General features: G+C 35.0%; 4 protein-coding genes across 8 annotated transcripts; 1 reads left to right on the top strand and 3 right to left on the bottom strand.

Moving 5' to 3' along the window:
- Positions 1 to 219: 219 nt before the first annotated feature.
- LOC116294640 (neurotrimin-like) lies at positions 220 to 2,029 on the bottom strand. The gene is made up of 2 exons (XM_089025208.1): positions 805 to 2,029; positions 220 to 580 (listed from the first exon to the last, which is right to left on the bottom strand). The coding sequence occupies exons 1-2, from the start codon at positions 1,067 to 1,069 to the stop codon at positions 294 to 296; spliced, it is 552 nt and encodes a 183-aa protein (XP_088881334.1). The 5' UTR covers positions 1,070 to 2,029; the 3' UTR covers positions 220 to 293.
- Positions 2,030 to 2,347: 318 nt separating this feature from the next.
- On the bottom strand, positions 2,348 to 24,943 carry LOC116294639 (uncharacterized). Of its 5 annotated transcripts, none has more exons than XM_089025338.1 (8): positions 24,859 to 24,943; positions 24,483 to 24,538; positions 17,614 to 17,985; positions 17,022 to 17,084; positions 5,021 to 5,062; positions 4,667 to 4,708; positions 3,249 to 3,346; positions 2,348 to 3,119 (listed from the first exon to the last, which is right to left on the bottom strand). In XM_089025338.1, exons 3-7 carry the CDS (start codon positions 17,918 to 17,920, stop codon positions 3,249 to 3,251), a joined length of 552 nt encoding a protein of 183 aa, XP_088881464.1. In that variant the 5' UTR covers positions 17,921 to 17,985; positions 24,483 to 24,538; positions 24,859 to 24,943; the 3' UTR covers positions 2,348 to 3,119. The 5 variants fall into 5 exon arrangements, with proteins under 5 accessions (XP_088881464.1, XP_088881465.1, XP_088881461.1 ...); XM_089025339.1 differs by lacking the exon at positions 24,859 to 24,943 and adding an exon at positions 24,671 to 24,786; XM_089025335.1 differs by lacking the exons at positions 24,483 to 24,538; positions 24,859 to 24,943 and adding exons at positions 22,493 to 22,642; positions 22,903 to 22,990.
- LOC148904518 (uncharacterized) lies at positions 6,670 to 8,785 on the bottom strand. Its single transcript, XM_089024880.1, has one exon. The coding sequence runs from the start codon at positions 8,323 to 8,325 to the stop codon at positions 6,865 to 6,867; it is 1,461 nt and encodes a 486-aa protein (XP_088881006.1). The 5' UTR covers positions 8,326 to 8,785; the 3' UTR covers positions 6,670 to 6,864.
- Positions 8,812 to 12,899, top strand: LOC148904517 (uncharacterized). The gene has a single exon (XM_089024878.1). The coding sequence runs from the start codon at positions 9,948 to 9,950 to the stop codon at positions 12,651 to 12,653; it is 2,706 nt and encodes a 901-aa protein (XP_088881004.1). The 5' UTR covers positions 8,812 to 9,947; the 3' UTR covers positions 12,654 to 12,899.
- Positions 24,944 to 24,952: the final 9 nt, after the last annotated feature.

Below are 24,952 nucleotides of genomic sequence, written 5' to 3'. Positions count from 1 at the left end.
CTCACACGGGTCTCAAACTCCTTTCCACATAAACATTCGTAAGACTTTTTACATTCCTTCTTTTGCATTGAAAGGTGCTTGGTTAGGTCAGCCTTCCTTTTAAATTCCCTCTCACATCGTTCGCACTTCATAATATATGTTAGCATATTTAATGGCATTCGTTGGATTGGGTATTCACGGTCTCAAATGGGTCGTGGATAGCGGGAAGATCCCGTAATCTCTTGGTGGAATAACCCCGGGCCACGTTGCTCTCAAAACCCGAATGAAACCGGGGCGTATGCTTTTAAGGCGGGTTATTTCGGGGTGGTGTGTGAGTTGGGACCCCCAACCCCTATACTACTATCCTCGTTTGGATTATTCTTAGCCTGACACTCATATGTTCCAAGTTGGTGTCTCGTGATGTTGTCGAATCTGAGAAATGCTTCACCAACTCCTTCACTGATAATTTTTGGGTTCTTTATAATTTGTACCCACGTTATGTAGGGCATAGGATCTGCAGCTGCTAAACATCGGATGCACAGACTTGATCCCTCATTGATAGACGTAGATATATTGACAGGAGTAGTAAAGCGGGGACGTTCTGAATACAACAAATTAATCAATCATTAGGTGGGAGTTATTAAAAACAATAGTTTAGTTCAATAAATTAGTGAATATATTAATCATAAAACATTTAAGCACCCTTAAGTATGTGCTATTTGGTATTGAATGCAGTCAATTAGTAACGATATATGTCTTAATGGTTTGTCACCCATTTGTTTAGCGTTTAACGTTTTGGTATAAACCAAAGGATGTATACCTTACCTGTAACAACCAGTTGTACTTTACTTCTTATTGGTGATCCCACTAATAACAGCAGACTGCATTCATATAGCCGTTCATCAGCTTTTGTGACATTAGAGATGACAAGAGTAGCTGTGGACTCTTTACTGACTCGACCACTCAGTCTTGTGGGGCAGCTTTTGAGAATAACGAACTTCCATCCATTGTAACCATCCTCGACGCCTATAACTATTCTAAATCCAATTGTATTATACAGAGCCCATTCTGGTGAATATGGATCAAACATTACAGTTCTATTTCTGACATTGTAATCCCACACAAGTCTCGCTGTACCTCCACTGGACACGTAGAGCACACGTGGAGGTTCTCGAGTAAACCATTGAATACCTATTGAATATCATGTATTCATATCATCCGCATGAAACAAATAAAATTAGCCAAATTAAACAGAACGACCTTAATTGCGTAGGATTACCTCTTGAAAGAGTTACCAATGAAATCAGCAATGCAATAGTTTCGACGTAAAAATACCTCATACTTTATTTCCAATCGTACTGCAAAGTTATGGTTTTTCACAAGCCGGTTAGTAATTATAGCGACGTTTTCATAGGGAGAGTTCATTTTCTTTTTATATTTCCTCAGTCAACACTAGAAATAAAAACCAAAAATGGAAGTGTAAAAATAAAAATATCCAAGGTAGAAAGTAAGAAGAAAATAAATCCTCATCTACTTTCGAATCTCACCGAGTTGTTCCCGGCCTAATCAGAAATAGCCGAAAATGTTTTATTTGTCAATTTATATTATAGATTGGATATTGATATATATTACTAAGTTGATGTAATGTATTCAGAAAATCTATTTTATTCTTTTGTATTTTCATTTTTATGAATAACTTAGATCAACTGCTTGCTGCGTAGCTCTTTCAAATAAAAATAGTATTATAAAATATTTGCACACGCGCGCTGATTACCTTGCTACCGTGTTTATATCAAAGGAAAGGGACACGCTCCCGCACATATTTTACAAAAGCTATACAAAACCTATTGTTATGTCTCTGTACTGTGAAAAGCAAGAGAAACGCTCAACTATTGCTCGGGTTCCTAAGCTTGCTTCTCTCTTGCTCAACCTCATGAGCTCCCAGCTTTTTATATCAACGGAACGAGGTATTCGCGTGCGTTTTATATTCCTTAACTAAATTCCCGTATCCAATGACTGTTTTTGCAGTGTTCTGTGAATATTACGGAGATATAAAATAAATAATACATATATTTAATAATAGATATTGATGAAATGGTAAGTATTTTATAAGAAGTTTAGAAAAGGGTTAAAAAGTAAATAAAATAAAAACATAAATGTGTGATACCTTAATAATAATAATAATAATAATAATAATAATAGTGATAGTAATATCTTCAGATAGTGAAAGCTTTGCATAGCTTTAAATGAACATACATCTGATCTGACATTGACTTGATATAACTGGGAATTGCTTAGAAATATAATGTATCCGCAATTTCACTAAGAGCAATACTTATAAAACGAGTTAAAGTTGAAATAAACAAAATAATTAGAATGGAAATTTTATTTCATATTTTTTCATTTACATATGTAAATCTTACTACAAATATGTTATTTTCAACTGACTACTTGAAGACACACGCAAATACGCATAATTTACAAACAAAAACAAACAAACGAAGCAAAACGAAGATAAAAAATTAGATTAGTAAATTAAGAATAAGAGTATTATTATTGCTATTATTATCATTGGTATTATAGTCATTATTATTATAAGTTGTTTTTTTGGTTTTGTTTTTGTTTTTGCTTTTTTATTTCCACGTTGCATCGCTTATGGTTTCATTTTTCATTTTGGTTTCTGATTTGTACTTTGGTTTATTTTTCATCTTGAATTCAGTGTCCAATCATGATCATGCAAATCAATAGACCTGAGTATGATGACCCCTTAGACCTCACAAAAACAAAATCCTCTTCAGTAGCTTTTTGTTACACAAAATTTCACCATTTTCTTGGTATCCTGAAAGGTTTTTTTTTACATTCTAATGTGAAAAGAGCTTTTAAAAAGAATTTTGGTAGTTTTGGTTTGAAACTCCATGAGGGGTCTATCGCAGCATCCACTCAGTTTTAATGTATAGGTTAATATATATATCAAGTGCTCTAAAAATGTTTTTGGTATTACCATTACCTTCAAGCACGCTTAACAAAGTTTTAATTATTGCGAAAGCCATCGCAAAGTAATTCTGTTCAACCCCTTTTAAGATTTGGAGCAATCCTTTAATGATTTTGACCCTCTTCATCTTTTCGTTGGAACAAAGACCCTGGAAAATAAAATAGGAGAAAACAATTTTAAAAGCTTGCAATTGAAGTAGTAATAAATGAAATTAGTCAAATTGAAGTTGTAATAAACATCGATAAGTATTGTTTCTAATATTAAGTGCGACCTTTACCTAAATTGAAAAGTGCCACAACAACAGTGCAATATCCATTAATATTAGGTAACCCTTAATGTGCCTTAGTATGTTCGATGAGTTCGGTTCGGGTGGTGCTTAAAAGAGAAATATTTACGTTAATCAAAAGTTAAATAGAGTACAAAGATAAATATAAAATAAGTTTGAGTTCGCTTATGAAGAAAAACAATAGTTTTTTTAAACAAAATTGCTTCATAGCTTTCCCCTCCCCCTCTCTTTCTCTTTATTTACCACGGTGTATCAGGTTCATGAACATGCTGTTAAATATCTGTGACGGGAATGTAAGACAATGAAGGCTAAAATCAAGATGAGCCGCATTGGAGTGTTTCAGCAAAACACAAAAACAAGACAAATCGAACGAACAAAGAAGCTACAAATTAAAATAAATAAATAATGTAAGGAATTGTTTATTTCTCCTACTACTACTACTACTACTACTACTACTACTACTACTACTACTACTACTACTACTACTGTTGCTGCTGCTGCTGCTGCTGCTGCTACTACTACTACTACTACTACTACTACTACTACTACTACTACTACTACTACTACTACTACTACTACTACTACTACTACTACTACTACTACTACTACTACTACTACTACCAATAATAATTACAATAATAACAATAATAATTACAATAATAACAATAATAATAATAATAACAATATATAATGAGTATAAGAGTGGCTCTTCTAAGCGAAACCTATTTTGACTAAGTTATTAGTTATCATTTATATCCATTGCTTATTCTATAATTCTGTACATCATCTTAACATTATCAAACTAGCTATATAATACAATTTAAAATATTAATGTAAATATGCTATCAATGAAAATAAATTTGTAACATACTAAAGGCTGCTTGTACTAGAATACGCCATCGGCTTCATTACAAGCATCCTTGTCTTATTTTGACTTTTTGTTATTGTATTAACAAAGTTTATTTTCGTGACAAAACAAATCAACTCTACACTCTAAACCTTCAGCTTATGTATAACATTCTACTCGAATGGTTAGCTCATCTTAGCTCATTTCCAAAGCTAGCAGCAGACAAAGGTGAATTCAAATTTTGAGTTTTCAATATATCTTTCAAAAAGCATATACAATTATATCCTACTACCAAAGCTACCTCATGAAATTATCTCCACTCAAATAAAATGTGTGATCGATCTGTACTTAATATTGACAGTCCATTTCCGAGTAATTATTGAATGCTTTTTTTTTTTTTTTCTTCAGGAATACAGAGAGTAAACATAAGAGTATAAATATGAATGTGCAGAGTAATAACTGGCTGGTATTTTTAAAAAAATGATTTTCATGCAAGTTAAACGTTATAAATTCAAATGCTGCTATATATTAATATAACGTGATTACTTATTAGGGAACTTACTTGTAATGTTCGAACTTGTATTTGCTTTAATTGTCGGTGCTTCTATATCAATAATAAAAGAAATAAAATAAAATACACAATTATAATTTACGCTTATTCAGACTGCTGATACACAGGCGAGTGATGTCATTGACATGCGACGTACTTTGGTGATAACAAAATCAAGGAAATGATGCAAATACAATATTTAAGGAAACGTGTCAGGAATACAATAGAGTAAACATAAGAGTATATTATGAATGTACAGAGTAAAGACTGGCATTTAAAAAAAACTTATATTCATATAAGTTAAACGTTATAAATTCAAATGCTACTATATATTAATATAACGTGATTACTTATTATTGAACTTACTTGTAATGTTCGAACTTGTATTTGCTTTAGTTGTCGGTGCTCCTATAGCAATAATAAAAGAAATAAAATGAGGTACACATTTATGATGTGCGTTTATTCAGACTGCTGATTCCTTATACACAGGCGAGTGATGTCATTGACATGCGACGTACTTTCTCTCTCTCTCTCTCTCTCTCTCTCTCTCTCTCTTTTCTATTTGAAAAGATCATATTCACCCAAATTTATAATTATTTTGAAAAGAATGGGATTCTTTCCAATCAGTAATCAGGCTTCTGTTCTTTACTCTCAACCATGACTTCATGATTAGATGCAACTGATCAATGGCTCAGTAATATGGATAGTGGATATTTAAATTCTATTATTTTTTTGGACCTAGCCAAGGCATTTGACACAGTAGACCATGACATCCTACTTTATAAACTTAGCTTATATGGAATACAGGATGTTGAACTAGAATAATTCAAATCAAATCTCAGCCATATAACTCAATACTGCTAAATCGATAACGTCATCTCTGATCATGGTGAATTACAATGCGGGGTTCCTCAAGGCCCTAATTTGGGCCCGTTACTGTTTCTTATATACATCAATGATCTACCAAACTGTTTGGATTTTTTAACCCCAAGGATGTTTGCAGATGATACTACAATTACTATGGCTGGGACTGATACTTTACAAATGCAAAACATGTCTCTTCTGGATCTTGAAAAGTTATACGATTGGCTTTTAGCCAATAAATTAAGTCTTAATGCAACAAAAACAGAGTTTATGCTTATCGCATCAGATTATAAGCTTGCAAGCTTACTTCATGATCCAGAATTGAAGATAGCAGGAACTTGTATTAAAAGGGTTGCAACAGCTAAATCGCTAGGTGTCTATATAGATGAGAGGCTTTCTTGGTCAGCTCATGTTGATCATATTTCCAAGAAAGTTTCCTCAGCAATAGCAGGCTTAAGAAACATCAAACCTTATGTTGAAAAAGAAACCCTTTTGTTGATTTATCGTTCCTTAATTCAGCCACATTTTGATTATTGGGATGTGGTATGGGACAATTTGACAAAGGGTTTAGCCACTAAGCTTCAAAGACTGCAAAACAGAGCTGGACGAGTTATTACGAGCTCTGGATACGAAATTAGATCAGCAGATATTCGAAAGAAGCTACAGTGGGATAACTTAGCTGAAATTAGCGATAAGGCTGCTATTATGTACAAAATCAAAACTAAGATTGCTCCTAGTTATATAAAGGATAAATTCTCCACAGTAAACAGTACTAAGTCCTATAATTTAAGAGAAAATGAGGTAAATTTTAACTTACCATTACCAAGAACAGATTATCTAAAGAAACCATTCCTCTACTAAGGACCAAAACTGTGGAACTCCCTTTCGACAGATATTAAGAATTTAAAGTCTTTCCCAACATTTAGGAACAAGATTAAAAACTTTTCAGTTCTTAAGCTTGCTTGTGGTTCCGAGTGATCGATTTACCTCTTTTGATTCTACTACATAGACTACGCTACAATAATGTAAATCTTAATATAATATTATTTTATATAATATCTTTTTATTTATAACGATGTACATAGCTCGATTTTAATACACGACTTTTATGTAAACCAGTTATCACAACTGATGAACTGATGAAACAGTAATGATGAAAAGGTAAATTATACACCGTGAAAAGATGAAAAAACTTACTGACGTTTCGGACGCTAGTCCTTCGTCGGAGTAAAAGAGAAAGAAGTGGTAGAAAGGAGTGTATATATGATAGAATAAGACAAAAGAAACCAATGAGAGCAAGGTAGGCAAGGAAACAAAAACAAACAATCAAAAGACAAAAGAAAAGGTTAGTTGAAAATAAAGCGTTCATTAATCCCGTTGGGACTAAGAGTGCCCAATAGGTGAATAAGCCGCATTTCTTTGGTCTTGCGACAATCATTGTTGCCGTTAAGCAAAGAAAGACCGAAAACAATGAAGTCAGAAAGAGAATGGTTAGCTAGATTAAAATGGCGGGAAACTGGTTTGGTGGGATCGTTATTGCGAATATCATAAAGATGATTGCAAATGCGATCACCAAGACGGCGGCCAGTCTCGCCCACATACAAAAGATTACAGCGGGTACATTTAATACAATATACAACATTAGAAGTGGTACAAACAAAATGGTCAGTGATTTTAACAGTTGATTTAGGACCGACAACAGAAGTGTGAGAGACTATGTGAGGACAAGTATAACAACGTTTACGAGAACAGCGAAAAGTACCAGGTTCTTTGTTAGAGGGAAGAACTCCCTTGACCAAGAAAGAACGGAGATTACGATCACGTTTATAGGAAAAGAGAGGGCGGTTGTTGAAAATAGCAGAAGTGCGAGTATCAGAGTCAAGCAGAGAAAAGTTGCGGTTAACAATGGGTTTAATGGAAATGTTAATAGGATGATACGTAAGAGTGAAAGGAATGCGGTCATTAGAGGGACGAGTGTGAGGAGTGAGAGCGGTGGTACGATCAATAGTAGAAACTTTACGAATGGCGCGATCAATAACATGAGCAGGATAATTACGCTTAAGGAAGAAGGAACGCATCTCAGAACATTTAACAGAAAAATCAAGATCATCACTACACAAACGACGAAGACGAAGAAATTGCGAGAACGGAATAGCGTTAAGAGTGTGCTTAGGATGAGAAGACGAGTAGAGTAAATAAGAATGAGAGTCAGTAGGTTTGTAATGGACACTAGTGCTAAGACGGTCGTCATTAACACTAAGCAAGATGTCAAGGAAAGTGACTGATGTTTCACTAACCTCCCACGTAAAGTCTAAGGCAGGGTGAAAAGAGTTAACAAAAGAGATGAAAGAATCTAAGTCATTACGCGAACAAGAAGTAGCACCAATACAATCATCAATATACCGTCCAAAAAACTCAGGTTTAGGTCCAGTATATTGTTGAAAAACAAGGTTTTCGATATAACCAACAAACAAATTGGCATAACTAGGGCCCATCTTAGTACCCATAGCAACACCGTTTATCTGCCGATAATACCGATCACCGAAAGAAAAACAATTAAGAGTAAGAACAAGTTCAGCTAAGCGTAACAAAGTGGGAGTGCTGGGCTCGAGGACAGGACGAAGATCGAAAAAATGCTGAAGAGCACGAAGGCCCTCATCATTAGGAATAACAGTATACAAAGATTTGACATCCATAGTAAACAAAAGCTTAGAAGAGTTATCAGGAAAGCGAAAATCGTTAAAAATACTAAGAGCGTGATTAGTATCCTTAATATAAGTAGGTAAAGACTGAACAATAGGCAGCATGAGAGAATCTAGATAGCTAGAGATGAGTTCGGTAGGACAACTACAAGCAGAAACAATAGGACGGCCAGGGTTGTTAGCTTTGTGAATCTTAGGAAGAAAATAGACGTGAGAAGTACGAGGAGTAATAACAAAAAGGTTTTTAGCAGTGGAGGGTAAAGAGCCATCAGAAATGAAAGAGTTAACAGTGTCTTTAACTAATTTTTGATTGTCAGGGGTAAGATCCTTATCCACTTCACAATAAAAATTAGTATCAGAGAGTTGACGTATAGCTTCCTGTTTATACAGGTCAGAACGCCAGACAACAACTGCACCGCCTTTGTCAGCGGGCTTAATAACAATGTCAGAACGATTGCGTAATTGACGTAAAGCCAACCACTCGTCCTTAGAAAGATTAGAATAACTGAGTTTACGGTTAAGATTGAGATTAGAAATATCACGGCGACACTTATTGACAAAAAGATCAAGACTCTCATTCTTATTTACTCTACTCGTCTTCTCATCCTAAGCACACTCTTAACGCTATTCCGTTCTCGCAATTTCTTCGTCTTCGTCGTTTGTGTAGTGATGATCTTGATTTTTCTGTTAAATGTTCTGAGATGCGTTCCTTCTTCCTTAAGCGTAATTATCCTGCTCATGTTATTGATCGCGCCATTCGTAAAGTTTCTACTATTGATCGTACCACCGCTCTCACTCCTCACACTCGTCCCTCTAATGACCGCATTCCTTTCACTCTTACGTATCATCCTATTAACATTTCCATTAAACCCATTGTTAACCGCAACTTTTCTCTGCTTGACTCTGATACTCGCACTTCTGCTATTTTCAACAACCGCCCTCTCTTTTCCTATAAACGTGATCGTAATCTCCGTTCTTTCTTGGTCAAGGGAGTTCTTCCCTCTAACAAAGAACCTGGTACTTTTCGCTGTTCTCGTAAACGTTGTTATACTTGTCCTCACATAGTCTCTCACACTTCTGTTGTCGGTCCTAAATCAACTGTTAAAATCACTGACCATTTTGTTTGTACCACTTCTAATGTTGTATATTGTATTAAATGTACCCGCTGTAATCTTTTGTATGTGGGCGAGACTGGCCGCCGTCTTGGTGATCGCATTTGCAATCATCTTTATGATATTCGCAATAACGATCCCACCAAACCAGTTTCCCGCCATTTTAATCTAGCTAACCATTCTCTTTCTGACTTCATTGTTTTCGGTCTTTCTTTGCTTAACGGCAACAATGATTGTCGCAAGACCAAAGAAATGCGGCTTATTCACCTATTGGGCACTCTTAGTCCCAACGGGATTAATGAACGCTTTATTTTCAACTAACCTTTTCTTTTGTCTTTTGATTGTTTGTTTTTGTTTCCTTGCCTACCTTGCTCTCATTGGTTTCTTTTGTCTTATTCTATCATATATACACTCCTTTCTACCACTTCTTTCTCTTTTACTCCGACGAAGGACTAGCGTCCGAAACGTCAGTAAGTTTTTTCATCTTTTCACGGTGTATAATTTACCTTTTCATCATTACTGTTTCATTAGAAACACCGACGCAGCTCACACTAGTTTTTAGCTAGTTATATCTTTTTATTACTATATACTGCGACCATTTTTATTCTATTTCAGATGCCGAACATCATCAAGGAACTCCGCAAGGAAATGGTAAGTTTTTTATTTCCTTTTCCTAACATTAGCTCTAATCTCGCTCTCAAACTCTTTAACCTTACTCTCGCTAAAACACGCTTTGTTAGTCATATCTATTTCATTGGTCGTTGTCTTCATGCTAAAGTCATTCCTGTTGGTTTTCGTGTTAAGTTTCATGCTTCTAATTTTGGTGTCAACTCTACTCAGTATTTTTCCGATGTTTCTTCTGCTTGTTCCACTTTCTCTCGCTCTGTCATGCGTTCCACTATTCGTAGTATGTGCTGTAAACGTGATGCCCTCACTCTTGATACTGCTGCTTGCCTCAGAGACTTGTCTAATGTCTGTCCGGCAGTGTTAGTTTCCTCCATTCGTAATCACATTCTTACTCTTAACCGCCGTTTGTACCAGTCTTTGTTTGTTACTAAGCGTAATAAGTTTGTGTCTCTTGTTGGTTTTGATCCTTTTACACATGTTGAACATAGCAATCACAATGTCTTCAGTCATTCCGTTGTCACCATTCCCGAAGATTTACCTCTTTCTGATTCTGAAGTTTCAGTTCTTAGCAAGGGTTTGAACTTCGTTCCTCTTGCTAAGAAATCTGATGAATTTCAGGTCAAGAAAGACTCTGAATCTTTTTTTCGCCGTACTCGCCTTAAAGCTTTTTTCTCCGACTCTTCTAACTCTAACTGTGGACGTGATGTCTTTGAGCGCCTTTGTCCTCGTAAGTCTAACTGGGTCCCTCCCGAGGGACAATTTTCTTCTCTTGATCTTTTTGTCAATAAGTGTCGCCGTGATATTTCTAATCTCAATCTTAACCGTAAACTCAGTTATTCTAATCTTTCTAAGGACGAGTGGTTGGCTTTACGTCAATTACGCAATCGTTCTGACATTGTTATTAAGCCCGCTGACAAAGGCGGTGCAGTTGTTGTCTGGCGTTCTGACCTGTATAAACAGGAAGCTATACGTCAACTCTCTGATACTAATTTTTATTGTGAAGTGGATAAGGATCTTACCCCTGACAATCAAAAATTAGTTAAAGACACTGTTAACTCTTTCATTTCTGATGGCTCTTTACCCTCCACTGCTAAAAACCTTTTTGTTATTACTCCTCGTACTTCTCACGTCTATTTTCTTCCTAAGATTCACAAAGCTAACAACCCTGGCCGTCCTATTGTTTCTGCTTGTAGTTGTCCTACCGAACTCATCTCTAGCTATCTAGATTCTCTCATGCTGCCTATTGTTCAGTCTTTACCTACTTATATTAAGGATACTAATCACGCTCTTAGTATTTTTAACGATTTTCGCTTTCCTGATAACTCTTCTAAGCTTTTGTTTACTATGGATGTCAAATCTTTGTATACTGTTATTCCTAATGATGAGGGCCTTCGTGCTCTTCAGCATTTTTTCGATCTTCGTCCTGTCCTCGAGCCCAGCACTCCCACTTTGTTACGCTTAGCTGAACTTGTTCTTACTCTTAATTGTTTTTCTTTCGGTGATCGGTATTATCGGCAGATAAACGGTGTTGCTATGGGTACTAAGATGGGCCCTAGTTATGCCAATTTGTTTGTTGGTTATATCGAAAACCTTGTTTTTCAACAATATACTGGACCTAAACCTGAGTTTTTTGGACGGTATATTGATGATTGTATTGGTGCTACTTCTTGTTCGCGTAATGACTTAGATTCTTTCATCTCTTTTGTTAACTCTTTTCACCCTGCCTTAGACTTTACGTGGGAGGTTAGTGAAACATCAGTCACTTTCCTTGACATCTTGCTTAGTGTTAATGACGACCGTCTTAGCACTAGTGTCCATTACAAACCTACTGACTCTCATTCTTATTTACTCTACTCGTCTTCTCATCCTAAGCACACTCTTAACGCTATTCCGTTCTCGCAATTTCTTCGTCTTCGTCGTTTGTGTAGTGATGATCTTGATTTTTCTGTTAAATGTTCTGAGATGCGTTCCTTCTTCCTTAAGCGTAATTATCCTGCTCATGTTATTGATCGCGCCATTCGTAAAGTTTCTACTATTGATCGTACCACCGCTCTCACTCCTCACACTCGTCCCTCTAATGACCGCATTCCTTTCACTCTTACGTATCATCCTATTAACATTTCCATTAAACCCATTGTTAACCGCAACTTTTCTCTGCTTGACTCTGATACTCGCACTTCTGCTATTTTCAACAACCGCCCTCTCTTTTCCTATAAACGTGATCGTAATCTCCGTTCTTTCTTGGTCAAGGGAGTTCTTCCCTCTAACAAAGAACCTGGTACTTTTCGCTGTTCTCGTAAACGTTGTTATACTTGTCCTCACATAGTCTCTCACACTTCTGTTGTCGGTCCTAAATCAACTGTTAAAATCACTGACCATTTTGTTTGTACCACTTCTAATGTTGTATATTGTATTAAATGTACCCGCTGTAATCTTTTGTATGTGGGCGAGACTGGCCGCCGTCTTGGTGATCGCATTTGCAATCATCTTTATGATATTCGCAATAACGATCCCACCAAACCAGTTTCCCGCCATTTTAATCTAGCTAACCATTCTCTTTCTGACTTCATTGTTTTCGGTCTTTCTTTGCTTAACGGCAACAATGATTGTCGCAAGACCAAAGAAATGCGGCTTATTCACCTATTGGGCACTCTTAGTCCCAACGGGATTAATGAACGCTTTATTTTCAACTAACCTTTTCTTTTGTCTTTTGATTGTTTGTTTTTGTTTCCTTGCCTACCTTGCTCTCATTGGTTTCTTTTGTCTTATTCTATCATATATACACTCCTTTCTACCACTTCTTTCTCTTTTACTCCGACGAAGGACTAGCGTCCGAAACGTCAGTAAGTTTTTTCATCTTTTCACGGTGTATAATTTACCTTTTCATCATTACTGTTTCATTAGAAACACCGACGCAGCTCACACTAGTTTTTAGCTAGTTATATCTTTTTGATGAACTGATGGGAGAGTGCGTCGTGCGCGAGTGAGCACGGACGTGCTCGCAAGAGCTCTGTATAATTCTACAAATTTCACTAGTATATATGGATGTCTACTCAAAAAAAGAAAACAAACAAACGATGAGTTCAGGAGTAGCTAAAATCCAGAAAGAAAATGAACAACTACGTAAACAAGTAGCCGAATTTGCGGAGGAAATGAAATCGTTGAGGAAGAAGATGAACAACATTAGCGAAGAACCGCGAGATGTGGAACAAAGTATTCAGCACTTTTCCGATGAATATGACGATATCAGATCTTTCAAAGATAATTTGGAGAGAGATTTTAAGTCGATGGCCTCCAAATTAAGAGACATCGAAGAAAAATTGTACAAGATTGATGAAGCCATTGAAGCAATCAATAAATACAGTTATCAATACAACATAAAGATTCTTGGAGTACCTAAATCCAACTCGAATGAATCAGCCAAGGAAACCGTTAACATTTGCTTAAACCTGTTTAATAAAATTGGTGCAGAAGTGTCTCCGTATGACATCGATATTGCTCACAGAGTTAAACCAAGAGATCCAAAGAAAGTTCAACCTATAATATGTAAATTCACCCGTAGAAATGCAAAAGAAGCGGTCATGAACTGTAAACGTAAACTGAGAAATATTGAGGATGATAATATCCGTATTTATGATCACCTAACACCTAAAACGCAAGATTTATTCAACGAGACCAAAAAAATTCAGAAGGAGTATGGTTACAAGTTTTCCTGGATCAAAAACTCTAACGTCTTATTGAAGCAATCTGATCATTCAAATTTGGTTCGTGTTACCAATTATGAAGTACTAGAGAATTTAAAGAATATAGTGACTCCTGAATATCCAGAACACGGATCTAATGGAGGAAGAATGCAGTACAACTCGAGAGGTGGACTACGTCGAACGACACGCTCAAGTTACAGACAAGATGTCAACTTTGACTCATGAATTCAAATATTGATAACTTATTTCAGCTAAGTATAAAATAGTTCCATTTAATAGTAACTTGATAATTTATTGAATTTCATTTAAAATTCACACAAAACACAACATACTTAAAAATTTCCCATATTATGGGCAAAACATCTTAAGTGTTCATGGTCAATTTAATAATTTATTGATAAATAATTGTCTCCCTACCAAAAAGAGATTAGACAAATTACATAGTCTTTATGATTTCGATTTATTTATGCTTAATACAAGGCAAAGTATTGATATTGACTCTAGCAACTTGATTCGATCTAATTACTATTCACCAAACAGCTTCAAACAAATGATAAATACAAATAGTGTTGCAAAATCTCGTGACTCGTTTTTCCATGTTGCATACTAATATTAGAAGTTTAAGAAAAAATATTGAGAATCTTGAATCTCATTTATTGAATGAGGTAGAAATCGACTTTGACATAATAGGGGTATCCGAAACTAAAATAACAACTAAAAATGAATCTTTGGATGTCAATTTGAATATCGCAAATTATGCTTTTGAATTTGTGCCTACGCCTCTTACTTGTGGAGGCGTTGACATGTATATAAACAAAGAGGTTGATTATTCTGTCTTGGAAAGGACATCTAATGAAACATATCAGGCATTGTGGATTGAAATTCTTTTTAGCGACAAACGGAATGTCATTTGTGGAGTTGTGTATAGACAGCACAATTGTGCAAATGACTTTCTCTCATACTTTGAAAATGCACTAGAAAATTACAGCTCGTCACAAAAAAATATCTATATCTTAGGAGATTTCAATATAGATTTGCTAAAATCGGAAACTTGTTCATATAGCGAAACGTTTTTACTTTCTTTACAAAGCTGGTATATGTTTCCAACAATAGACAAACCCACTCGTGTTTACAATAATTCTGCAACTCTTATTCACAACATTTAAATTAACAGTCCTGTCTCTGGAGTTTGCAGCGGTAATCTAATTACTGATATTACTGACCATTTCTCACAATTTTACATCATTCCTTCTGGCAAAGGAACCAATGAAACATACTGCCAAAAAGTTAGACGCTTTTCAAAATCGTCTGAAAGGGAATTTGTGAAATAAATTTCTGAAACTGATCTCACAGCGTGCTTCTCAGAAAATAACGTTGACAAAATCTTCTCCTCTCTTTATCGAAAAATAAACAATATTGTCAACAAAGTTGCTCCTCTGGAAAAGCTAGGTAAGCGAGATATTAAAAAGCTAAACAAGCCATGCATAAGCGAGGGAATTCGTGAGTCTATAAGGATTAAAAATCAGTTATTAATGTCTGGAAATAAAGACCGATATCTTTACTATAGGAACAAAATAGTTTCTCTTATACGAACAAGTAAAAGAAATCATTATGAATCTTTTTTTGAAGTAAATCAAAGGAATGCAAAGAAGACTTGGCAAGCTATCAACTCATTTTTGCACAATAATAAGAGTAAACGCAAACAAGTTTCAGCTTTAAAGGATTCTTCTCTTAACGATCGTGTTACTAGTAACCCACACAAGTTACCTAACATTTTCAATACTTTTTTTGCTGCCGTAGGAAAAAACTATGCTAGTCGAATTCCGCAGTCCAAGACACACTTTACCGAATACCTTAAAAGTATAAATCAACTTAATTCCATGTTTTTCACTCCTGTGACAGCAACTGAAATAGATGATGAAATTATATCGCTATCTAACAATAAAGATTATGGTCTTTACTCATGCCCAGTTAATTTTTTAAAAGCATCTAAAACGGTTCTCAGTGAACATCTTGCGAAACTGATGAACTTATCTGTGCAAACAGGTAGATATCCGATAAAACTTAAGACCTCCAAAATTTGTCCTATTTATAAATCGGAGGATGATACAGACCCTAGTAACTTCAGACCTATATCAAAAGGAAATCAAAACCGTTTTATTAAACGATCTTAATATTAATCGCTATGATACTGAGATCTTCAAACTTTTTAAGTAAGTCTATCTGTAATGAGCTATTTTTCATTTTCTACTCAGTGAACTACTTTTCATTTCCTATTCAGCTCTTTGTACTCTGATATTAACATTTATTTATTATTAACATATAAAGACATCTTTGTAAATCTACGTGTATATTCTGTGAATTTAACCTGCCTAGACTAGCTTTAGCTATATGCAGTTTATATAGTTTTTCTTTTTTGTATTCTTCTATTCATCAATAAAGTTTATGAATCATTTCGTGACTAAATAAAGCTCATTCATTCATTCATTCATTCATTCATTCATTCTCTCTCTCTCTCTCTCCTTTCTACCGTACAGTCGCGATTGACTCCAGCCTGCCAAAAAGGGTTTAACGAGCTATTGTCAAATTATTTATGCAAAACTAACAAAATTAAGGAACTGATGCAAAAACACTATTTTTTCACTATTTATCTGGAATATAGAAGAGTAAAATATCTTAAAGGTGCAGAGTAAAGACTAACATTGATAAAAATTTAAAAAAAGAGAAAAAAAGAAAGTTATGTCCATTAAAATGGTATAAAATGACAATATTAAGAATTAATCATTTAGAAATAGAACATTCTAAACAAGACAGCTATAGGTTTTGAATACGCTTTCATGTAGTACTGAAATTGATATTATATAATATGACATTTGAGACGACAATAGCACGAAATATTGACGGCTAGTTGGGAGTTCGCGACTCCGCCCAATACCGAATATATTTTCTCCCAATGTCGTCAATATTTCGAGCTATTGTCGTCTCAAAATCGTAATTAGTTTTGTATCGCGATTCTAAAGAATTTAACATACGAAAAAGAAAAAAAAAAAACAACTGATAAACGATTTTCTTTGATCAAAAGCGAAATTCTCCTTACGAGCGCGCGCTATGGCGCAAGCAACAAGCGTAAAAATTTGACGCGAGTGCTTCAAACTCAAGCTCAAGCTCAAGCTTTCCTTTTCTTCGCGCTTTAGCCAATCAGAAACCTTAATTTTGAAACGACAATACCACAAAATATTGTCGACTCAAAAATATAAGAGACTATTTAGTGAATCACGATGCTATAATATATGCAAAATTAATAACTGTATTTCGGTATCCCAGTTTTTTATTTATGCTGAAGCTATCAAAGACTTACTTGTAATGTTCGGAGCAGAAGCTGTAGTGTCTGGGGTTGGAGAAGGCCCTTCTGTTGGTGTTACTGTTGAGGGAAACGTAATAATTAAAACAATAACTATAGTTAGAAAACTCATTAATAATTCATGAAGAAAACACAATAGAAATCATGACCATGAAGGCGATTTTATATCTGATATAGATTCATCTTCATTTGCATAAACTTTAACTTGGATTTTCTCTATCAAACTTGGTTCATTTCGTAAAGAATTCTGTACAATACGAGAACATACATCATGAGTTTTCTAAGCCGTTTAATAAACTCGCAGATCGTGTTTTATCGGGTCTAAAACCACTCGGCTGCGCCTCGTGTTTTATACCCGATAAAACACTCCTGCTCGTTTATTAAACAGTACGTAGACAACTATAGGTTTTTAATACGCTTGCATGCATGTAGTACTGAAATGAATATTATAATATATGCATATCATAACCGTATATCGGTATTCCAGTTTCTTTTTTATGCTAAAGCTATCAGTTCATATGTATTAACTAGTTATATTATTCCCAATAGATTTGATTTTTGATGTTTAAGAGTTAGTACAGTAGCATACCTTTACTTCTCGCTCTAACCATCAACCGCACATAATATGGTAGAGCACTAGATAGTTCGTCGCTGATGCTTGCAATGTATTCATTAGTGTCATTCACAGTAAGGTTCTTCAACACAAACCATGCACGACCTATTGTCAAGTTTCCAATAAATTCTACTCTCTTTTTCAATGCCGCATCAATATCTTCGTTTATGTTCACCTTTCCATCATATTTATTAGTATTGATAAACTGAGGATCGGGGATGTTGCCCTTTCTTATTCCCCAGCTGACAGCAAGGATTTCATTTTGTTCCGTAGTATTCCACATAAACAAGGCATCTTCTCCAATGGAACCCTCGATATCTGATGGACTATATATGGAGTTTTCTTTGTCTAAAATATAGAAAAAAATAAGGTACTATATTATATGATAACAATGAGCTACTGTCTGCATTCATAACTTAATTACATGAAGAAAATGTGTACATTTTATAAAATAAGTAAGGTAGCAAATTTAAGAACATGATAACTCTTGTAATGTAGGCACAGAACTAGCCTTATTGCAATCAAAGCACAGCCATTACACTAGTAGTAGCCGAATAAAATTATTTAATAACAGTTTTCTATTTTAGAACTCTGATCTAAACACTTCCAAAGATTCACAATAGTTTGTTTTATCAACCATAAATTTAATAAATATGATCCGAGCTTTGGGCCTACTCGGCCATCCTCAGGGAAATGAAAAACGTTACAAAGAAAAACAAAAATTTTCTTGAAAATTTTTCAATCGAGACGTTGAGGGACCTGCTTATCTTCATATCTATACACACCCTCTGGTGAATTGCATAATCCCCCACGCACTAACAACAACACAATTGCAGTTTAGGGACTAGTTTCGTCCGTTTATTAGGACCTTTTCAAAATAACTGAACCTAACTGAATGATTACGTTTCGATATACTGTTTATACTCGTGATGAACGAGAGCTCGCGCAGAAAACTTGCGCGCGCTGTAAAAAGAAGAAGAAGAAAGAAATTTTACGTTATAACTGTTCTAGGGATCTTCATAAAGTTCCATTCTGTTTTGTTATTTATTATTTTATCTTGTTCTTCTCTGCTAATTTTAATTTTAATTTTAGCTAATTATAATTTTAATTTCAACTGAGTCTGTTAATAGATTTATTTATAATTAATGCTAAGGAAGCGGAAAGAATTGTCGCAGATTCTTTTAAAAGTCTGCACGAAATGACGTACAGTCCTGTAGCCTTGTGAGAAGACAGTTTATTTAAAAGCATTTCAACTACCTCCAAAGTCGCATGCTCTAACTTGAATAAAGAGTACACAGGTGTAATATAGGAATCAAAACTTTTTTCTCCAGTTGGTAAAACCGAAGATAAATTTGGCCCAATATTGGTAAAGTAAGAATTCAGGATTTAACATTGGTCTAAAGGGTCAGTAAATGCTTGACCGTTCATTTTAAGTTCATGTATAGAGGTGTTATTTGTAGATTTACGATTTGTAACTTGGTTAACTGTTTTCCAAATTGCATTTGAATTACCATATTTATGTTTGATTTGAGACTGATAAAAAATAGCTTTTTCCTTTTTTACTTCATTATTAGTTCTGTTCCTTTGTTGTTGTTGTTGTTGTTGTTGTTGTTGTTGTTGTTTTTTACTTCTTCCACGCTTCAGGATCGTTGGTTATTACCGCTTGCCTTTTCATTTTGTCGCGAGTCGTAATTAATTTTCTTAATGTGGGCGTAAGCCATTGGGATTTTGTGTTCCTTACTTTTCTACATCTTAATAGTGCATGTTTATCAGTTACCGATATAAAATAATCATACCACATCTGAATCATCCCGTCTGATGTGTTGCAGGTATTAATATCATCCCAAGAAATCATTTCAAGACATCTCCCAAATGAGTCTGGGTAAAAGCTTTTAAAAATTCGAGATGTTACATATTTGTGTGTATTTTTGGTCGATTTTGCACATTTACGCACGGTTATTTGAAATGGTATTTATTTGATTCTTCATCTTTGGCATTTCTCTTTAAAGAGTAAGCTTGAGATCTGTTGAATAATTCGAGCGTTCACATGAAGATATTATCTGAGTACCATTCAAAAGATTATCAATAAACGAACAACAAGAATCTTGAGTATCTTTCGCTTGAGTGAGATCCATTTGACCGTCGTCATTGTTGTTATAAGAAGGATCGTCTTCAACACTAAAATCTCCCTCTAAATAATCCAAGAGATATTTTTTTAAGGACTTCACTTCCTGGACCTTGTTATGGCGGCCGAGACGATCAGGTCCTCGTTTAAAACTTCAGCAACAAAATTATTGAGTAATGAAATGTCACTAGGCCTCAAAAAGTAGTTGGTAGCTTGATCATAATATAACAAACCCTAGTTAGCCATGACAGAATCAACGGAAGCGAAAAATTTTGGCAATTTTACGCGGATAACTAAAGTTGAGTAGTGACAAGTTCGAAGCGTACGTAAAGAAAGAAAGAAAAGAAGAAAGAAAGAAGGAAATAAATCAATCAATCAAGAGATCAAAAGATCAAGAGATCAAGAGATCAAGAGATCAAGAGATCAAGAGATCAAGAGATCAAGAGATCAAGAGATCAAGACATCAAGAGATCAAGAGATCAAGAGATCAAGAGATCAAGAGATCAAGAGATCAAGAGATCAAGAGATCAAGAGATCAAGAGATCAAGAGATCAAGAGATCAAGAGATCAAGAGATCAAGAGATCAAGAGATCAAGAGATCAAGAGATCAAGAGATCAAGAGATCAAGAGATCAAGAGATCAAGAGATCAAGAGATCAAGAGATCAAGAGATCAAGAGATCAAGAGATCAAGAGATCAAGAGATCAAGAGATCAAGAGATCAAGAGATCAAGAGATCAAGAGATCAAGAGATCAAGAGATCAAGAGATCAAGAGATCAAGAGATCAAGAGATCAAGAGATCAAGAGATCAAGAGATCAAGAGATCAAGAGATCAAGAGATCAAGAGATCAAGAGATCAAGAGATCAAGAGATCAAGAGATCAAGAGATCAAGAGATCAAGAGATCAAGAGATCAAGAGATCAAGAGATCAAGAGATCAGAGAGAGATCAAGAGATCGAGAGATCAAGAGATCGAGAGATCAAGAGATCGAGAGATCAAGAGATCGAGAGATCAAGAGATCGAGAGATCAGATCGAGATCAAGAGATCGAGAGATCAAGAGATCGAGAGATCGAGAGATCAAGAGATCGAGAGATCAAGAGATCAAGAGATCAAGAGATCAAGAGATCGAGAGATCGAGAGATCAAGAGATCAAGAGATCAAGAGATCGAGAGATCGAGAGATCAAGAGATCGAGAGATCAAGAGATCAAGAGATCAAGAGATCAAGAGATCAGAAGATCAAATGTGGAAATTAATTCCATATATTTTTCAAATTTATATCAGTTCAGCTTCAAATAGAAAGTAAATCAAACTCGTGGATACTAGTTGAACTTTTCAGAGATTGGGCTCCCTGTGTCCTTATGCTGTTGACATTCGAAGGTTTCAAAGTATATTTTGCTCGTTTTCATATTTTAAATGCTCAATTTAGCTGGTAAGACGATGAGTCGTCCTTTTATTTTCCTTTTAACAGCTACTTTGTTTAGTCATTTGTTATTTTGTTGAGTTTGGAAGCGAATTCTGTGATGAATTGGAAAAACGTTGCGTTATGCGTTACTACTTATCTTGACCTTCAAGGGTCATCACGGCGCTTACAATCGATTTAGATTCACATGAAACAGTCACTTTAATCACACACTGTAAACTAAGCGAATGTTTTATGAAAATTCGTTTAGAAATACTATTTCTTTTGACTTCATTCAAGTCTGTAAATTACTGATTATTTATTGGAGCGAAATCTCGTTAGTCTCGAGCGACATCTCTTGAGTAGATTTGTACCTTCGCAGTTAGATACAGGAACATTGCTTCGGCTGTTTGTAATGTCCGACGATCAATCTACTTTTAATTCAGAACGGCTTATTTGGATGACAAAACTAACTGAACTTTCTTCAAGACTCCATGACTCGTTTTGAAATCTAATGAAAAGTTCTTTTTTCGATGCATCCGGCTCTACCTACGAGTCTTCTGAGAGGATCTAAATATGTTGACGTTTGTACATAAGCGGTTTCTGTTTACTTTATCGCATCAGCAAAAAAAGGTTTGACTCATTGAAATTTTAGTTTTAGGCGTTAATCGAATTAGTTTACTTCAAGTTGCATCTTTCCTTGATCTTTTTGATATAAATAATCCGAAGATGAAACTAAGTGCGAGTGTGCGCATTTGCAGAGTGGGTCCACAGTGCTAGAAAGTATCCCACATGAAACAGCAACAGTTCATTTCCTCATATAAATTGTGAAAGTAGTCTATACTGAATAAGAGCTTTGTGCTTGTTAGTGTTGCGTAACGTTCGTAATCAGATGACGTAAGACGATCGTTATACGTTTAATTGTCGATCTGCTAACATCTTAGTTAGTGAGCGAGTGAGTGACACATTGGCATATTCTTCGCGTATCCACGAGTTACAAATAATTTTAAGGCTACGACATTTTATTTTCTGTTTCTCATATCATTACGAATACAAAAAGCAGAAATAATAACCAAGTAAGAAAATGTATACATGTGATGTTACTACAAAAATAGACCATTTCTTATGTGTAGTAAAAGAATTAGAACGACCAACTTTTATTCATCTACAATTTGGTTGTAAACCCATAATGACGGATTCATCTACTGCTGAATTTGACTGATTCTGTGTACAATAACTTACTACTTTTATAATTTTTATATTTAGACATCGGATATAAAAGGACTTGTAAACCCGTCTTATGAAACTAAATGGACTGTATTTGATTTACCTTTTACACATGGAAGGCCACAATTCGAATGCTGCGTCCTAGGTAAAGCTAGCATTGAAAACAATAAAGTGGAGAAGATCTGCATTGCATCATTTATGGGCGTTCCGTGTTTCCTTCAGCGTTTTAATATATTTCTATCCATTTTGAAATCTAGTGCGAAAAGAAGATGTAAGGTGTGAAGAACTTTTGGACGATGAATGCTACAATCTAAAAAAAGGCATAATTCAAACTGCTTTGGCGCATAGCCTAAACGTGTATATTCTTGGTCACGTTTTGGTTTGAAACAAGAAGTCAAAGAGGGCTGTACTCAATCGGTCATAAACGTGTCAAACAGTCAACTACTCATATCAGAGCATTCGTTTTGAAGATCATTTGGACAACAAATATTGGGAATGAAAGACAATATTTACCTTGCTTAACGATTTCCAAGTTTGTTAAAAGCAACAAGATGAAAAGATACTGTGATCTAAAACAAACGGCCATCGCTTTCGTTTAATGGCGTTTTTGCTTAAAACACAGGGGGCCCAATTAAGATTAAAGTAAAAAAGGTGGAAGTGAATTTAATTTTTCCGAATTCACTTCCACCTTTTTTACTTTAATCTTAATTGGGCCTTCTGTGTTTTAAGCAAAAACGCCATTAATTTCGAGATCAAGATGTCCTCCGTAATAATGCGAAAGAGTAAAAAATCGATGAAAAATGCACTAGAACTTTTTTTTCGCGCGCGCCTTTGCATCAGAAAAGATCTCCTTGAAATAAAACAGAACCTGTCGTGGATTTGAAAACCACGTTCTTTCCTGAACATTTTGGTATATAATTAATAGGAATTTGTTAAAATTTAGAACAGTATTTTTTGCTGATTTTATAGGATCATACTATCTGTGGGCCTATACATTCGCCTCTTATGGTTTCTTAGGTTTCGTAGCCTCGAAAACACGCTAACTACTAGTTAGCGAAAGAACAGAAGATTTACGGGTCATTTAGAATGTTGTGTCACGCAGTTTACTTTTGCTATATAACTGTACTTTTAAGCATAGTTTGCTTTGCTATATATACATAAAGTCGACATCAGATACCATAGGGAAATTATATAGGAAAACAAAGGCGCGCGCGAAAAAAAATGTGCTAGTGCATTTTTTATCGATTTTTTTTTACTCTTTTTTATCAAGGACGTCATTATCTTGATCTCGAATTAAAAAATAATAATTATTATTTAATTTTTTCGATTTTATTTTCACCATTTACTTTAATCTAAATTGGGCTCCCTGTGGGTGGAGGTGTTATGAAGAAGATCGTGTCCTTCTCAACTTTCGAAAGGAATTTATAAACTAGTAGTTTCTAATAGAATGTGAAGTGCTGGGAAGCGCAATAATGTAGCCTTTCCTCCTTCAGAAAGAATCTGATCAACAATCACATTAGTCCAGCTTTCGATGGATAATGTCTGGGCACAAAGTAGCTCCGAAAAACTCAAAAATGAACATTGTCGGTTTCGTGCTATGTCACGTTCCCGTAAGCAAAGATTAGTATACAAGGGATACACGATGGGATATATGAATTATGATTTATGACAAAGAGAATTTGGGGATCACACTTATATCAATAAAAACATAATAAAACTGATGTTTTTTTCCAACAATTCTTCCTCTATTTTCTAAGCCATAAGCTAGTTCCCCCCCCCCCCCCCCCCCCCCCCCCATCGCACTCTTTGTAATATATACTTTTGTTATGATAGTATGTGGCCTTCTTACCCAAACTAGGCACTAAATAGTAACAATACTAAATAGGTTTTAGGTAAATCTATTATAACATAATATAAGTTACTATAAATCAACAATTATAACCTTCGTACGTTTATTCGGGTAAAATGTCCGTGCTATGTATATTCTAATACTCGATACAGAATAAAAAAAACAATGTCTGTCTGTCTATGACTGGTCATTGAAGTACGGGGTTTCTTTACTTAAAGTAATAGAAGTTCTTTAAAATACTCACAAATTGTGCATCGATGTTCTGATCATTACTTCAAGCCATTGAAATTCTGTGATTCCCTTGAAATAAATAAAAATAAAGCACTCGAAAAACATCCATTCATATATTCTGCTGTTTTAATAATTCACAGACATAGCTTCACGTATTGATAACTCTTTCCTGTGTACAGCGTAGTTACCATAAATATTTACCTATTATTGAAATTTTAAGTCTTATAAATTCGGATCCTAATCTTAGTAAAAGTTGTTATTCAAGACTTTGAGACAAGTATCTTAGTCAAACAACAACAAACAATGGATGTCAGCCACGTTTTTGACCCAGCCTGGGTCAAAACGTGGCTGACATAAATTGTTTGTTATTTCTTTTTTATTTCACTTACGGTTTAGTAACTGAACCCGAAACACGTGGTGGTCTCCTTGTGGTAAACTGTGAACAGAAATATTGCTTTTTGACTGGTTTGTTCTTTATCATAA

The sequence above is a fragment of the Actinia tenebrosa genome, unplaced genomic scaffold (assembly GCF_029948245.1).
Source record: "Actinia tenebrosa isolate PJP-AT-01 unplaced genomic scaffold, QUT_ActTen_1.0 PGA_scaffold9__36_contigs__length_13948895, whole genome shotgun sequence".
NCBI lineage: Eukaryota > Metazoa > Cnidaria > Anthozoa > Actiniaria > Actiniidae > Actinia > Actinia tenebrosa.
This window is presented reverse-complemented; position numbering and strand designations above follow the sequence as displayed.

Excerpts from the sequence above, each read along its gene's own strand:
- LOC116294640 (XM_089025208.1), bottom strand. The coding sequence starts at position 1,069 with ATGTTTGATCCATATTCACCAGAATGGGCTCTGTATAATACAATTGGA. Across the intron at positions 581-804 it reads AGTACAACTGGTTGTTACAG|AACGTCCCCGCTTTACTACT; the intron begins GTAAGGTATACA and ends TGTTGTATTCAG.
- LOC148904518 (XM_089024880.1), bottom strand. The coding sequence starts at position 8,325 with ATGCTGCCTATTGTTCAGTCTTTACCTACTTATATTAAGGATACTAAT.
- LOC148904517 (XM_089024878.1), top strand. The coding sequence starts at position 9,948 with ATGCCGAACATCATCAAGGAACTCCGCAAGGAAATGGTAAGTTTTTTA.
- LOC116294639 (XM_089025335.1), bottom strand. The coding sequence starts at position 22,577 with ATGCAGATCTTCTCCACTTTATTGTTTTCAATGCTAGCTTTACCTAGG. Across the intron at positions 4,709-5,020 it reads TACAAGTTCGAACATTACAA|AAGCACCGACAATTAAAGCA; the intron begins GTAAGTTCAATA and ends TTATTGATATAG. Across the intron at positions 3,347-4,666 it reads TACAAGTTCGAACATTACAA|CACCACCCGAACCGAACTCA; the intron begins GTAAGTTCCCTA and ends TTCTCTTTTAAG.